Below are 16267 nucleotides of genomic sequence, written 5' to 3' on the forward strand. Positions count from 1 at the left end.
TACCTTGCAGGTGACCCGGCTCAGAAGATGACCATCCCTTTGTCAGGTTTTTAGAAGCATTTACAGGCAGAAACCATGGTTTTTAAATAAAAGTTTAATTCCTTCATCAGGTTTAAACACAAACGCTGCTGAAAATCCTCACGCCGCTGCTCAGTGCCCCAGCTCTCGGCTCGCAGGGCACTGGCAGTGTTGCAGCAGGGGCTCCAAATACAGGAGGCAGGAATCAGACTCTCAGTAGAGCTCAGTGCAGGATGCAAAGCAAGGAAGCAAGAGACACACTTTCTGGACAAACACCAATTCTTATACATAAAGAAAAGCCCCACACTGTAATAGAAGTATTAACATTGCCACAGGACAGGAGTTCTAGGAAGGGAGAAAAGTCTTCAGTAAAAGGCACAACTAAGGAAGTACTTCCCTAGATCTTAACCAAGTCTTCCAGTTAGTTCCACTTAGACCCCAGCCTCTCACAGACATGCTGGTTACTCTAACAAGTCATTTCAAGTTCCTTATTTTCCCTTTTTCCTTTCCTCTAGCTCAAAAACAAATAAAAGAGGAGTGCTTATAAAAACCAGCACATAAAAGAGCTTGGTCTATAACCTCGTAAGAGTCCAGGAGAGACTTAACAGTTTACCTTATGATTGTCTGGTACAGTTACTCAGTATTCAAGTTTCAGATGACATTTATACCTGGGAAGCTCAGCCAGCTCTAGTTTTGGTGTTTTTCATTCAGGCACTTTGCTGCCTGTCAGGTTGGTGTCAGATCCACAGTTTTCCCAGTACTATGTACCACCAGCCTCTTCAACCCGTTGCTGTAAGCACCCATTAGCAGCATCAGACCCACTCCAAGGGCTTTCTTCAGGCTTTGTAGTCCTGCAACCTCCTCTGCTCCTCGGTTAAAGATCTTTTGCAAGGAGCAACACTTTCAAGGCAAGGCAGACAGTGACCAGGGCAAGCAACTTACAGGACAATAGGACTGCAGGCAACAAGAGGCTGAGACAGCTGGACACAAAGCTGTTGTGTGTTAGGCCACCCAGTGTCTGAGCAGGCACTTGCTAGATGCAACAACCAAGCTACTATGGGATAAAGAGGCTCAGTTTACAAGTGTACTGGTAAAAAAAGGATCCATGATCTGCACAGCAAGTCAAGGTGCAGCTATAGCACATGGCAGCACTCCTCCCATCGCTAGCAAAGCCAACAGCTCTGAAACTGAGCAACTGGTTTCAGCCTACACTAGAAACTAAAGCACACAACCATCATAAGTCCTCTACATAAGAGGGAGAAGAATGCTTGTCCAGGGTGAATCTTGAGCGCTAACTTAACACAGCAAGGCAGTACTGCACAGACTATGCTCTCACCTTCACTCTGCTGTGTAGCATGCTAAAAGGACATTTAATTTCATTAATAACTAAGATGAACTCAAGGTTGAAAGCTACACCGATCTCCTTCCATGGGAGAAAGCTGTAGCAGAACCACCTCCCAGGTGTCCCCCAGGGTTTTACCTAAGGTTAAGCTTGGTCAAGATACAAGCCATCCCCACCGCGCTTGAAGGGCTTCTGTCAGGTACAGAGTGGTAAAACAGCCAGCAGTCTCTCGGGCTCTTCTGTAGATCCACATCAACATGTCCTAGGGAGCGTTACTTCCCAAGCAATTTAGGGTGTGCATGCCAGATCATCTAACCCTCCCCCAAAACAACTGTGGCAATTAGCCATGTGTCAGTCCCGCTCTCCACAGACCTGCAGAGCTGAGTCAGTGTTACTGCTGAGCCTCAATGCACAGGGATGCTGGTGGAGTTGGAGTGTTAGAGATGAGCTTCCCCCCTCCAGCCTCCCAGTGCTGGGATCAGAGCCAGTAAGGCTGACTTAAGCAGGAGGAGCTGTGGAGAACTGCACTGGAACAAGCAGAGTCTTCTACTGAACTTTACAACAAGCTGAACAACTTTTGGTTTTAAAAAAAAGCCATACAAGCAGCAGCTGACATCTCCTGTTATAAAGGGACATGGCTGAATAGGTAGGAGACAGATTCCCCATTATGAGTCCTCCTGATGGCCTCTGCAAGGATCATTGAGATGTCAATCACCTGCAGGGGAAGAAAGATGTGTCAGCATCACTGAGGGAAGACACCGAGCCTGGAAGAGCGGCTGTTAAGTTGGGAAGAACTTAAACTCATCACCCAAACTTGTAACGTGCCAGATGCAAATGATTTCTACACAGGATTGAGATTTAATTACATATAATTCTGAAGATTCTACATTAGCAACAATTATTTCCCTGTTAATCTCTGTCAGGATGACAGTGTCACCTTTCTTTGCTGAGACTCCCTCAGCTCAGCCTGTTTACCCCAGGACCATCTTATGTACTTTGTGTAGGTTGCAGAGAAGTTAGGGGAGTCTAAATCACGACCAGGTTGCCTCCCTTGAGCCAAGAGGCTTCACCATCACTGCCAGCAGCCGAAGCCAGACGAAGCTGTGCTGCAGCTCCGGTCCCGGTCTCTGTGCTAGCTCCACCTGGCGGGTAACCCAGTTAACAGCAGGGAAAGATGAAGTCTCAATAAGCTCTAGCTCTGAACCCCAGCAGCTAAAGCATTTTGGTGCATGTAGACTCAGTAAGAAGCACCATGTTCATGGTGCATTAAGGAAACAAAGTGAAATCCATATTTAACATTTCCAGGTAGTTTGTATCCTAAGGAAATGAAGAAAGAAACTTAAGAACTACAGAGCAGACAGAGCATGAGACTTAAATCCTTTAGTTCTGTGTTTCTCACCACTGAACATCAGAAGTTAGTGTAAAACAGTGAGGTGTTAAGTGAGAGCCTGAGCAACTGCTCACTGCAGTCTTGGCTACAGCTCTTTACTGTAACTAATATACTGATAACCAGTTTAGCATTTTGCCTACATGAACTGTAGTGTGGAGCTTGGAAAGAACTGAAGCATCGGACATTTTACATGTGCTCAGTTGCAGGAATATCCAGAGGTTAGTGCTGAAAAACATGCAGCCCAATAGCAGTTTGCCATCAGCTTAGAGCTTATTCCCCAAAGGAGCCTAAAATTCACTGCAGCTTCAACCAGCGGAGCTTCCTTTCCACCAGAACCCTGGTACTGAGGAACCTGCTGCACTTAGAACACAGCACTAGCTGAGCCTTAGCAGTACCATTCACTTCCCAAACCTTCTCCAAATGCCTGTGTCCTATATATCTGTGCTGTGAAGCTAGTACTTAGGATGTCCTTGGTTGTGTATATGCTATAGCAGTTCCTGAAGCTTCTGATGGACCTATTATGCCTGAATGCTCAGGTAAAACAGGAAACCCTCAAGTTCTCCTTAGCTCAAGTTGTACAGACACTTTTTTTTCCTTTCAGGGAAGTCCAGCTTGGGAAACAAACCACCACAGTACTTTTTGCTAAATGGAAAACCCAAGACACTGAGTGAGCATCAAAAGACCAGCTTTTAGCTTTCATATGGACAGCAAAGTGTTTTTTATCTCTGGCAAGTATCTGAACATTGTGGAGCTGTGTCAGCTGCTCTTGGTCAAACCAGCAAGACGTGTCTGTGGGACAACACTGCGCTCCCTCTCCAGCTCACTGGCGCTGCTATTAAGACCAGACCTGAGGCAATCACCTTCCCCAGAGCAGGCAAAAGGAAGGGACACTCTGCTCCAAGGGCTGGGCATTAGGTGATAGCTACACAACTGAAGCTGGCATTCCCGGCTTCAGAAGTTCCTAACTACTTCTGCTTCAGTATCGCGTACCATCAGCACACCACTCCTCTGAAGTGTAACTGCTTGCTCACATCACAGCCCCCTTGGTTCAGTGATAAAACAAGCCCTGGAAAAAAATTTACTTAAATGAACTGTCCCTAAGGAGCGACAGAAGAGAAAGTAGCTGCTCACCTGGATTTTAGGGCACTGCTTCATCTTGTCCTCCTGGGGTATCGTGTTTGTGACCACAACTGCCTCAAAACAGGCGTTGTTGATCCGAGAGATTGCTGGCCCAGAAAAGATCCCGTGAGTCAGGATAGCATAAACTTTGGTGGCTCCTGCTGACACAAGCCTACGAGGTGGGAAAAAGGAGAAGGATGAGAAATTCTTAGCAAGTATTAAACTGATATTAATGCAAGGCACTTAGTAAGCATGAAAGGAGACAATACCATATGCTTAAAGGACAGGCCACCTTTGACTCCCCGCTCCAGCCCACTACTGGTTTGGGGGAAGGGAACAGTTCACAACAGCACCATAAAATCCACCACAGAAAGTATACACTGAAAAAAAGATGTCCTAAGCCCTGGGACATTTGGACTAGGTAATATAAATCACCTGCCATGGTTTTTGCCAACACAGGTAGCAGGTATTTAATGCTGAGTGTTATATTTGCTGGTGTTTCTAGTGTAGAGGCTTGAACTTACTTCTAACAGAAATTCACATGTATGACCTTAAGCTGGTGGACCAGATAGAACTTAGTTCCACCTGCATAGCCAGCGATGGTCTAGTGGAAGACATTTCCTTCAACACAAGCATTTTTCAGATAAAAAAGACTCTATGGTCTTCTAGCTATTCCCACTGTGAGAACTTTCATCAGGCTTTTTACTTACTGTGTATGACATGAGATAATCAAGAAACTGTTAAAATACTCTGTGAAACCTGACATGCAAATAATCTGCTTAACTCATGCCATAGCTGTCACTAACTCTCATTTTCTGATTTAGGAAAGAATCGATCAGCCCTACTCACTTGTCTGCAGCATGACAGATGGTACCACATGTGTCTGCCATATCATCTACCAGAATGGCCACTCTGTCTTTCACATCACCCACCAGGACCATGCGATCCACTTCGTTTGCCTTCTTGCGCTCCTTGTGAATGAGGGCGAAGTCTACATTCAACCGATCCGCAATGGAGGTCACTCTGAAGAGAGAACAGTTTCCAAACAGCACTTAACTCCGCACCAGCTTCAACTGAAGCTCTTAAAACTATTAAGCACAAACTGCCACTGCAGTAAGAGAAGCTGTCACTGCATCTGTTCCTGCTCCCAAGCAATTAGTAGAAGACTCTCTGCCACCTTAAGTTTCCCTTCAAGCAGTTAAACTGCAATCTCTGATCTGATCTTTCCCAATGACAGCAACCAGATTGAGATAAAACAGTCTTCACCCTGACCACTGTGAATTAATTTGCACTTGTAGCTCAAAGCTTAGTCAGCAAATTTGGCAAACCTGAAGTGATCAGAATGCTTGGGAAGTTGTTGTCTGTGTAACACTACACTGGAAATGCTTCAGCTGTGCTGCAACAGGGATCTACTTGCACTCATATAATCATTCAGTCATCATGCATGCAAGTGCTGGCATAAGCACAGTGGAGAGAGAAACATCCAAGAAAATGCAAGTCCACCACCTCACATTTACTTTGGTTAAACTGCCCACGGAACAACCTTACTAGAGGGACCTGAACTTTGTGTATTGATACTAATGAACAGTAAAGCGACTAAAAGCATTAAGAGCGAGAAGGAACAAAATACACATGCCCCTACGAAATCCTACACTTGAGATAAGCAGATCAGACTCATCACCCTGGAAGTGTGAACAGATTAGTTTAAACAATTAGTGTTTAACAATTTGTTGTTAACAATTAGTTTAAACAATTAGTTTAAACAGATTAGTGTAAACAATTTAGTTTAACAACAGAAGCTTGTTAAACTAAATTGTTTTCTGAATTATTTAGTTCTGGAGTATCTCCATAAAAAGTCACACCAGCCAAGATCTACACATTTCGGTTTAAGTGGCCTTTGAAGAGGCTTTTGAGGAGTCAGATGACTTGGCTGACTTGGCATTTCATATACTGCATTATGCAACAAGCTACAGAAGTGGCTGAACATACAAACGGTCTTGTCCAATACATGGGCCACAACAAAGCTACAGAAGACATGCAGCAACCTACAGTGGAATTATCTGTTGGCTGTTTGTAAGATAGCTTAGAACACTTTAAAGTATGTGAATCAGGTCAGCGTGCACCAATGTTTTGGTGTTACGATCCTGGATTAAAGATACATCTCCACTCCTCTGCTGTTCACATGTAGCCCATATACAGAAGCATCAAGGAACAATCTAGTTTCTCCTAATAAGCACCCAAGAACATTCTGAACTGCTCACAAACTGGCATGTTTATCTGCTGAAAGATGGGAGATTGTCAGACTACCAAAGTAGAAATGTGCTATAACATATGCTGCTGCTTTCTGGAAAGGAACCATCTATCTTCCTTGCTTCCAGCCTGCTAGTAGCAAGCTTAAGTCCCAGCTAGACATTAAAATGAAGAGTAATAAAGTGCCTGGATAGACTCAGCTTAATACTGCAAAGAAAACAGCCTGGATAAACACGTATCATTAACCAGCAGCAGTAACCTTGTCTTGACATAGGGGTATGAACTACGTAATTCCCTCCTTCAACCTGCATAATTACCCTCCTACAAATTGTTTTAATACAAGGGATGTAGTAATTGCCCAATTCCTACCTGTGCAGCTGTGATTCTAGAAGCTGTTTAATCCTCTGTGTAGCTCAAGAGATGTTCTAAACGTTCCCTAGGAAGACTATGTGACCACTCTTCACTAGCTGCCACAGGCTGCCTCACAGAAGGCAGGCTATCAGGGGCAACGTGTGTTGTAAGCATAAGGTGACAAACACTCTCAGGAATTCAAGTCCATCCAGAAGCAGCACCTCGAGCTGGCTGGCTGACAGCTTACCTCTTGGCTCCACCAGCATCTGGTGAAACAATGGTGCAGTTCTTCCACTCTGCAATATTCTCTTTGATCCATTTCAGTACAGCAGGCTCAGCATATAAGTTATCAACAGGGATATCAAAAAAACCCTGCAAGGAACACAACAGGAACTGTAGCTGAAGATCACATTCCAAGAACAGCTGGAAGAAGCATCCTGTATGATCAGGCATGCAGGCACCTCCTTTCCAAAGCTTCCAGCTTTCCTTTCTATTTCCCTTAATGCAAGGGCAGTATCTTTTGGGATCCAGAGAACAGTAATGTAAGGAGTCTTCAGAGCCAGAAATAGTTCAGCAGCATAAGTAACACACCTGACACCTTCACAACACGGAACTAGTTCCATCCCAAGGGGGTGCAGAAACCAGCAAACACTCATTTCCAGAGCAGCTAACTGCCCATTTACAGAGTCAGTCTTTAAAACTCATTACCTAAACTGCTGGCATCTACAGGAAATCCAAGAAAAGGCTTGAGTAACATTTGTTTTTAAACTAATGCTGGTCCCACAACTTTACACTGCCCCAGCAGATGCCTCCAGGTAAACCTCAAAGGTCACTAAAGGCTAGAAGATAATCCTGGACAGAGAATAACAGGCAGGAGAGTGGGGGCAGCTACTCCAGAGGAACACATCAAGGTACAGGGGTAACAGATCCTTCCTGCCATTACTCCTTCTGTGCTCAGCACCCAGCAGCTACAAGAACCAGGCTGAAACCAGCCAGATGCTGGAAGTGGATATACACAAACCCAATTATTCAACTGTATCTCACCACTGCTGCTGGTGAAATGTCAATCCTATGGCACACACCATAAACTTCAAGCCTTTTAAGAAAGTGGCATCCCCTCCACACTTTGGGCTCTGTTCTTTTATTCCATGATCTTTCTGAAAGCTTTCTCAGCTGTGCCCCCATAGATTTTTATTTATTTCTATCTGAGACAAAGTATTTCTGGGCAAACTACACTGGAAGAAATGGCACTGCAGCAAATGGCTGCATTTGCAGCATTTCCATCCAGCCTGCCTGCCTCACCAGACAGTAGATACCTTCTGGATTCAAAGTGTTTGCAGCAACACAAGAGAGATCCTCTCCCCCTTTCTGTTACACTGAGTTGGTTTCTTGGTCTGAGAGCACTTGCTCAAGGTGAAAAGAAACAAGACTGGGAATGGAACAGCTTGCTGTCTCTCCTCTCCCTTGCCACTTCCCTTACGCAGCTCTGGGCAAGACTTCAATTGCTCTGTGAGACTGTTCTGTTCACTAAGCCAGCAAAACCCATGAATAATTTTCAATTCACCAAGAGCTTGGAAAAGAACCAAAACCCACTTATGTGGAAGGGTGGCAATGAATGGATACAAGTGGGATTGCCCATGTTGTCAGCAGCAAGCTATCAGATCACTGTCCTGGTCAACTGGACCCTCACGAGCAGCTGTGACAGTGCTCCTGCAGGCAGAGCTAACTGCTCAATTCTCCCTCATAATTTAATAAATATCAAAAAGCTCTACTAAATATTTAAGAACACTCTGGACAAAGACATTCTCCATCTCAAATCCCTCAAAGGACCAGTTAAGAACACACAGTGTCACTGTGTGGTAATAAAAGTTGCACGGATCATATACTAGCCCAACATTCATTTACACAGGGCTCAATAAGCTCAGTCTGTTCAAGAACAGCTGTAATTTCCTTTACAGATGAACCTGTTCCCCAACTCCCCATCCTCTTCTGACTGATTCCACAAGTCCCTTCCAGTCCCACGTTCCCAAGTCCTGATCGCTGCTCTGTCTGAACAAATCCAGGTTGCTGGAAAGCCTGCAGGGCAGCAAAGATGCTCAGACTGGAGCAGGTAAAGCACTTCCTGATTTTAGCTCCTACCTGAATCTGAGATGCATGCAGGTCCATGGTGATTATATGATCTGCACCTGCCACAGACAGCATGTTTGCAACCAGCTTGGCAGAGATCGGAGCTCGACTCTAGTACAGGAAAAAACAGTATTTAAGACAAGTTCAATTCCTTCATCAAGATGTCAGTCTTCCACTTCTAGGCAATGATTCACAAGCAGTTACTAAAAGGAGTACTGATTTACATTGCATCTTTTCATCAACTGGTGATTACAGCTTGGTGCATTCTCAAGAAGAACTAGATCTTTATGAAAAGATGAATTTGCAGTCCGATGCCCTGAGGTTTAAAGAAATTAAAATAAGTTTTATTGCCTCCTTTACATATTCAAGTTCATCTAATTCCTATACAGCAGTCAGAACTTTTCATTCGTCTTCTGAGCAGAAAGCTTTAGCAGATCCCTTACCTTGTCCTTTTTGTCCTGCCGAGCGTAAGGGAAGCAGGGTATGACAGCTGTGACTCTGCTGGCTGAGGCAATCTTACAGGCATTTATCATGATGAGGAGCTCCATCAGATTGTCGTTGATTTCACCACAGCCACTCTGCACAATGTAGACATCCTCCCCACGGACACTCTCGCCTATTTCCACACTGGGAACAAATGAGGAAAGGAGAGTTGTATCCAAATACAAATTCAAACACAGCCCATTACATATGCCTGCAGAGCAACCAAGGCACTGCACTCCCCAGGGTCTGTGGGTGACACTGCCATATAACCAAGGCTGTTGAGCATGAACACTGATGCTTATTTGCTCAGTAACTATTTTACGTCTCCCTAATGGTTCAGTCAGGCTAAAAGCACTCAGCCTGTACTCTGGATCAATACAAGCTGAGCACGTAAACACCCCAGCACAGGCCTTGTTCCCCCTGAATCACAAGTACAACCACCTCAGCTGAAAGCAGCAGTGTACAAAGGAAGCAAGGATGGTGGCCAGCCAGCAGAGAAAACAGAGCCAAACTTCTACCAGAAGCTATCCTGCAGCTGGTCATTATATTTGGAATCATAACAGCTATTCAGTGGCTTGAACAGACAAGCCCTCCAGCATTCCACTTTGGAAAGGCTTTTGGGGTTAATTTCCTCCTGGATGCAATGCACACTAATCCCTGCTGATGAAGGGACTGAATACAAGCCAAAGGTCCTGTTTGCCAGCAGCAAACTGCCAGCTCCAGCGCATGTATCGAGACACCTGCACCAGAGGCAGAGCTGGAAAGAAAGCCGGAGCCTCAGCTTTGAGGCTTCATACAGGGCAAAGCTGTATAAGGCCTTTTGTTAAGGAACAGATTAACTACTAAATATTTTCAACATCTCAGTTTAGAGACGCCTGCCACAGGTTTGGAAGTAACCAGAAGTCAGTCTACTAAGGACGAATCTCCCCCAGTTTCTCTCTGGCACAGGAGATGCTCACCCCCTCTGCAGACTGCTGCCACACCAAACTCTTAGGAAGAAGGAGAAAGACAATGACCTGACCCATTCCCAATGGCTTCATTTACAGAGCACCTTAGGCTAGATTCCTAATTTTAATATTTCATTCTCTGATCTTCCTCCCTGTTTAGTCCACATGATTTGATGGCTGCTATGTATTTACAGCCTTACTGCTCAATATCCATCAGCAAACTGTAGTCATCTTCACTGCACACTGACCTACACCATACACCAACCTCTCATGAAGCATTTTGGCCAGCAGGAGAAATTTCTGCTAGGTAAGTGTGTGAATTAACAGTAGTTGGCAAACGAGCATCTCCAGCTGTACTCACTAACAGTCAGTTAAGCTGATTCGAGCCACTTATAATACAAAAGAATCAATGAACTATTTGCTGAAACAATCTTCCTTTCTCTGGGAAGCATCTGCTATTAGTTTATTAAGGTAAATAAGGTTTCTCTGAGGTCTTAAAGTCACATTTCCTGCTGCCATCAGAACCTGCTGGCTGGCCAGCTGGATGGAGAAGAGCAGTTAATAGAGAGCAGTGAGTACAGTGCAATGGCTGAGAATCAGACTTTAATAACTCTCCAAAGTTTCCAGTTACAATCAATACCCATGCAATAGATGCACAATATTCTACCTCATGTGCACATCTTGGATACTCCTGGAAAAAAATTACTGTCTCCAGAATAAACGAGCGGGTTGGAGCAACCATTCAAGGTTCTTTGTATCATACTGTGTGGTGTATACCTGCTTAGAGTACTTCTCTAAACCAAGCTTTAAGAGCTCTGACTAAATTCTTAGCCCCTCCTTTCCTCCAGCTTCTTCAAGTAGGATGGAGAAAGACTTATAAAGCATAGAGATGGAAAACAAGAGAAATGTTAGGTTTCAAAGCTTGGGGGAACAGAGAGTGCGTGACTGCAGTTGCATCACGGGCTGCAAGGTGGTGTCAGCCTCTTATCTTCCCTGAGTAATTTTAGCAGCACCTTTTAAGACTCTGATGCTCTTCAGAGCAGTTTAAAGGCACCAGCTTCAGCACCAACCTGTCACGCCTCAAGCCATCACAGGCTAGACTACGCATGGAAGAGGCTCATCAACATAGATGAAAGCCGGGAAGATGCATTCCCATCAGCTCCCAGCTTTTGGGGTGCTGTGGGCAAACTCCGCCTGGTGAATCCCGCCGCTCCGACCTCTGACACAGAGACTGGGTGTCGCAGCCCCTCTGCTGCCCGCTCGGAGCCCCGCACCCCGCAAGGAAAACACCGGGTCCCCGCTCGAAGCCCCGCACACCGCGGCACAGCCCGCCCGGAGACAGGCGCTTTCCCGAGCGGGCCGCTAGAGGCACCGCCGGGGCCGCGCAGCCGCCAGCACATGGCGCTGCCGGGAGCTCTCCAGGGAGCACCGCAGCGCACGCCTGCCCCCGGCCGAAACACCCTCCTTCCCGCGGGGCTCCCCGGCGGGCCACGCTCTGCCGGGCCGGCTGCTGTCGCTCCCTCTCAGCCCGCACTCGGCACACAGCACGGCCACCGCGCTGCCCCACAGAACGCGGCTCCGGGCGGGGAGCTCGCCAAGCGGAGGGACCGCTCAGCTGAAGGACGTTCACGGGAGACCCGGCTCCACAGAGGTCCCCGGGTGCGGGCCCACGGAGCCGAAGCTGCCCCAGGCCCACCCCGCACTACAAGTCCCAGCATCCCCTGCGCGACGACTGTGCGAGGTGCACGGCGGCAGCGCCCCGCGGCCCGCCGGGAGCGGTAGTGCGGGCCCCGCCTCACCATGTCTCCTGGTTGCTGAACTTCTTGGTGACCACCTTGCCCAGCTCCAGGCCGAGGCGATCCGCGATCTTCTGCGACAGGTCCTGGTGCGAGCTCCCGCTGAAGATCTTGATGTTGGGCATGATGGCGGCTGCGGCGGCACCAGCGACGCTCTTCTCCTTCTCCTCGTCCCCGCTCCGCCTCGCACCGCAGCCGGCCGCCGCACGGGGACCCGCCCGCCTCCTGCGCGGGGACGCGGCTCGCTGAGCGCTGGCCACGCCGCCTCGCCCCTACTCCGCCATTTTGCCCCTTCCCGCTCCCCGCGCACGCCCTTTATAGACTCCTCGCCCCCGCGGACACGCCTCTTCGCGCTTACGATTGGCTGCGCGGCGGCGGGGGGCGGAGCCCTGCCCGCCCTTGCAATGGCGCGAAAGGCCGGTGGGCGTGGCTTAGCGCCCCGCCGGAACAACGGTTCCCTGGTGGAGAGGGGGGCGGGAGGGGAGTCCCTCTAAGGGGTGGGGCGTAACGCAGGAGGAGGCCTGCGATTGGTCGGTGGCCGGCAGTCTGGCCTGTGCATGGTCAGAGCGGCGGCAGCGTCGCGGGGTAGCGGGTTCGTTAGTGGCATGATTGGCAGTCGCCCCCCCAGCAGCCGCCATGATGGGTCCCGTCCTTCAGGGGAGGCCCCAGGGCGCGGGGGAGGCGGGGGGAGAGGGAATGGCCGCGCTCCCGCCGCCCAGTGCCCGCGGCCGCCGCTCGCCGCCGAGCCCCGCGGCGGAGGAGCCCCGCGGCGGCGGCGTCGAGGTGCGGAGGTTACCTCAGCATGCCGCTGTGCCTCCGCCCGCCGCCTGCTCCCGCTGCCGCCGCGGCCTGCTCTGCGCTAAAGCGGGCGTCACCGCGGCGTAACGCGGGGCCCTAGCGGCATGCTGCACCGTGTCCGCCCGTCCCGCCGAGTCACGCTGCGGCGGCTCCCTGCCGCCACAGGCGGGCTGCTCGGGGTGCCGCAGCCGTGAGCTCCCCCCGCGGGTCCCGCTGTGCTGCAGCCGCCTCCAAGCAAAGCCCTAAGGTGTGGGGTGACGGCCCTGCGGCAGGGGATGGGCACCCACCGTTTCGTGTTCCTCGGTGGTGGTCAGAGAGAATAGGTTATCAGTAAGGAAAAAGGCAGCTTTTCCAGCACAAACATCGAGTCAAAGACAGCAGGGGAAACGGGAGCTCTGCTGCCTGACCAGCCGTGCCTCGTCCGGCCATGCTGAGCCCGGCTGTTGGCTTCAAAGGTTGGGTGGGTTAATGTGTCAGTTACCAGGTCGGTTGGTCCTTCAGTTGAGAAACTTCTTGCTTTTTTTGTCTTGCACACTTCTAGTCCACAAAACTACTAATGCTTGATGATCTCTGGCTTTTCCTTCAAGTATGCTGTGCTCGGTCTCTTTTCCTTTGGTCAAATGGTGAATAGGTACCAGTTCAAAAGCAAAATGGTGGTACCAGGCTTTATGTGTGAGGAGGCATTGACTTATGGGTACATCCAGTGTGACCGGTCTCACTGCAAACTCAATGAGAAAAAAGAATCATTTTTCATTTCACATCAACATTTCAGATCTCATTTCAGATCAACGTTTTCTGCCCTTGTCCTCAGAATCTGCAGCCGTCCTTTCTGCTATTTATTTTCCTCTTGGAAAGAACCTTTGGCCACATTTAGAGCTTAAAAGAAACACTCGTAATTGTGGTGGATACTCTGGATTGCAAATACAGAGGTGTTTTTTCTGCCTTCTGGATCATTATTGAAAGCCATATAGGTACTATTTTAACAGGCCATTTAATTTAATTTCTGAGGGGTTATTTTACATTTAGAAATCGGGTTTTGTACCTAATCCTGTAATTCTGTAATTAGCCTCCTGTGAACTCTCAGCCTGTATGTTATTACATTACACAGATTAATTTAGCTTTTGCAAAAATAAATGTTGTGTTTAAAGGCTTTTAAACAGGCAAAATAGGTCACAGTTTCTTTAAAGTTTATGTGCAGTTGTGTCATTCCCACTTGTTTTACTTGACTGTCTCATGGATAACAAACTTCTGCACTGAATTTCATATTGATAAGTTACTGGTTTCACTCCTTGAGAATTCAACCAGGAAAAATAGTCTATTATTCACAGAGACGGGTGACGTTTTATTTCATCTTGCAACTATCCTGGCCCCAAAAGCTGCTGGCTCTGTCGCCAAAGGCCAGTAAACTAAGGATTACAAAATCATACTTTGAGGAGGTTTTCCATAACCCTTTGTAGGGTGTCTTGGAATTAATCTGGATTAAAATATATATTAATGCCCATACTGAGCATTGATGGGAATTGCAGTATCACTATATGGTAATTTCAATTTTTCTTTTGTCCAGCAAAAAATCCAGCAATTTTGTCGGCATTCTGAGATGGGCCTTTCACAGTTCACAACAGCTTTTCCAAATGACAGTTTGGGATCATTGCAGCAGCCGTTCTGTACACATTTTTCAGTGATAAAGCTGAAAATGTAGTCTAAAATCAACTTGAAGACCTCCCCACAAAACACAGACTACAGGAGGTTGTTGCTGCTGTTGCAGTTGGCAGAATTTGGAAGATGGACAACTCCATTCCAGTCCCCAAAATAATTGTTTCTGGTTTTGAACCTTTTGCTTCAGTCTTGGTTTAAATTCCATTTCCCTTCCTTGCTCTTGAATGCAGAACGAGGGTCTTCTGTGCCCCATCTTCCTGTCCCCTTCCCATTTATATCTGGGAACCTGAGGCTGAAGGCAGCAGAAGGTTTATTAAAATACGTGAGTTATGCCTCTCGTTGACAGACTCTGTCTGAGTTTGCCCTGCACAGGACTTCTGAAGCAGCACGTCTATCAGTTTCCTCCTGGGATCACAGAGAGGAGATCTGCAGGCGTGAAAAATCTGACAAAAGATGAAACTGGATCTTTAATCCTGTAAACCATGGCCCGGCAATCTTTCATGTGTAAAATCAAAGAGGGTTTTCTTGCCTTTCTGAGCTCGAGGCCAAGCGTGCTGTCAGGAACCCCAGTGAGGTGGCAGAAGCTTCCCCCTAGGAGGGGAGATGTGGAGCTGCTGGTGGCTGACACCTTCTCTTCCTCCAAGGCAAACAGAGCCAGGGGCTCGGTGCTGTGGCTGCTCATAGTGTCTCCAGCTCTGCATCATCTTGCTGCCTTGCACTGCTCACAGCAGCATTAAATGGCCACAAGTCCCTGCTACCATTCAGCGTTTCAGCTACCACGATGTCTTTGTAGATTAGGCAGCACTTTGGTTATGAGCACTTCAGTCCACCTACCTTAATTTATCACTACTACTAGCAAAGCTCTTGGAACAGGGTAACCTCAAAAGATTTGACCAGGAGAGGCTCTTAATGCACCAAAGTCTTGGTTAAACAAAGCCAAAAAGCTTGCTCTTGAGGTTCCTCAGCCAGAGCTTGTAGCTTGCATCGCCGTTTACTGAAAAAGGGACAAGGAGAACCAGCTTTGAAGATGGTTTATCTGGTTCTTGGCCTAAACGGGATGAAGGAAGAGACTGTGGTTAAAAACCACTGGCCTGTGAGTCAGGTTGTCTGTGAAAGGGCGCTCAGGAAAATAATCACAGCCTGAGTGAAGCTGGGGTGTGAAAGTGCATCCGAGTATCCCAACTCGTGTATGGTGACCCTTACTCAGAATTAAAGCAGCTAACTCTAGTTGGCTTGCTTCATTCTGAAAGTCAAATATAATAAATTCAATTATCTACTTCCAATATAAAGACTTAATTTTCCTGTGGTTTACAATGCAGACAAGCACTTGGCTTGGGTAGCAGAAAGAACAAGCGTATAGTGTGAGCTCTCTGGGCTATCTTGTGTTTGGAAACTGAAGTAAATTACTGTCCAAGGAAGGAGAACCTGAAAGCACATGAATGGCAAAAGCCCTTTTTCATTCACCTGATTCTATGGAGATGCATTTAATGAGAAATACCTTTGTGTTCCATGGCCCAGGAATATATTTTCCAGGAAGTTTTAAGCAGCACATGAGCTCTATCAAATTTCATGGTGATGTCAATCAGGACAAATAGCCCGTGTCCCTCTCTTGGCACATTCCTGCATACAATTGCCACTCAATTACCAGCAGCCACTTAATCAAGGATGAATTTTTATGCAGAAAGCCTGTGGCTGAGGGCTGTTTTTAGTTCCTCTTGCCTTGTGACTGCACTGCCTCGCAGCCAGTTCTGTTTGTTTAATGAATGGCACTTGATAAGAGCAACACAAGGCTCTGCCCTTTGCATTAGTGGCTGAAAGAAAAGCCAGGGGAAACAAACCACTTTGCTTTTCAAAAGTGGTATTTCGTGAAGCATTATGAAGTGCTCTGGACCGTGTGCACGGCCCCAGCCCTTTCATCTCTCTCCCCAGCCCTTGGCATGTGCAACAAACCTCAGAGAGGCAGCGCTGGGGTTTCTGCCACTTTATCACA

At 47.5% G+C, this 16267-nt stretch overlaps 1 protein-coding gene across 3 annotated transcripts; it reads right to left on the reverse strand.

The window, feature by feature from the left end:
• Positions 1 to 76: 76 nt before the first annotated feature.
• Positions 77 to 12126, reverse strand: LOC115612903 (ribose-phosphate pyrophosphokinase 1). Of its 3 annotated transcripts, none has more exons than XM_030497771.1 (7): positions 11827 to 12126; positions 9041 to 9224; positions 8610 to 8708; positions 6718 to 6842; positions 4719 to 4892; positions 3882 to 4041; positions 77 to 2075 (listed from the first exon to the last, which is right to left on the reverse strand). In XM_030497771.1, the coding sequence occupies exons 1-7, from the start codon at positions 11946 to 11948 to the stop codon at positions 1983 to 1985; spliced, it is 957 nt and encodes a 318-aa protein (XP_030353631.1). In that variant the 5' UTR covers positions 11949 to 12126; the 3' UTR covers positions 77 to 1982. The 3 variants fall into 3 exon arrangements, with proteins under 3 accessions (XP_030353631.1, XP_030353632.1, XP_030353633.1); XM_030497772.1 differs by lacking the exon at positions 11827 to 12126 and adding an exon at positions 11041 to 11309; XM_030497773.1 differs by lacking the exons at positions 8610 to 8708; positions 9041 to 9224; positions 11827 to 12126 and having other exon boundaries at positions 4719 to 4875; positions 6718 to 6835.
• Between the last annotated feature and the right edge of the window lie 4141 nt (positions 12127 to 16267).

Source organism: Strigops habroptila, chromosome 9, assembly GCF_004027225.2.
Source record: "Strigops habroptila isolate Jane chromosome 9, bStrHab1.2.pri, whole genome shotgun sequence".
Taxonomy (NCBI): domain Eukaryota; kingdom Metazoa; phylum Chordata; class Aves; order Psittaciformes; family Psittacidae; genus Strigops; species Strigops habroptila.

Coding starts and splice junctions, on each gene's coding strand:
- LOC115612903 (XM_030497771.1), bottom strand. CDS start 11,948: ATGCCCAACATCAAGATCTTCAGCGGGAGCTCGCACCAGGACCTGTCG. Junction 9,225..11,826: donor TTCAGCAACCAGGAGACATG/GTGAGGCGGGGC, acceptor ATTTGTTCCCAG/TGTGGAAATAGGCGAGAGTG. Junction 2,076..3,881: donor AGCAGTGCCCTAAAATCCAG/GTGAGCAGCTAC, acceptor CTTCCCCTGCAG/GTGATTGACATCTCAATGAT.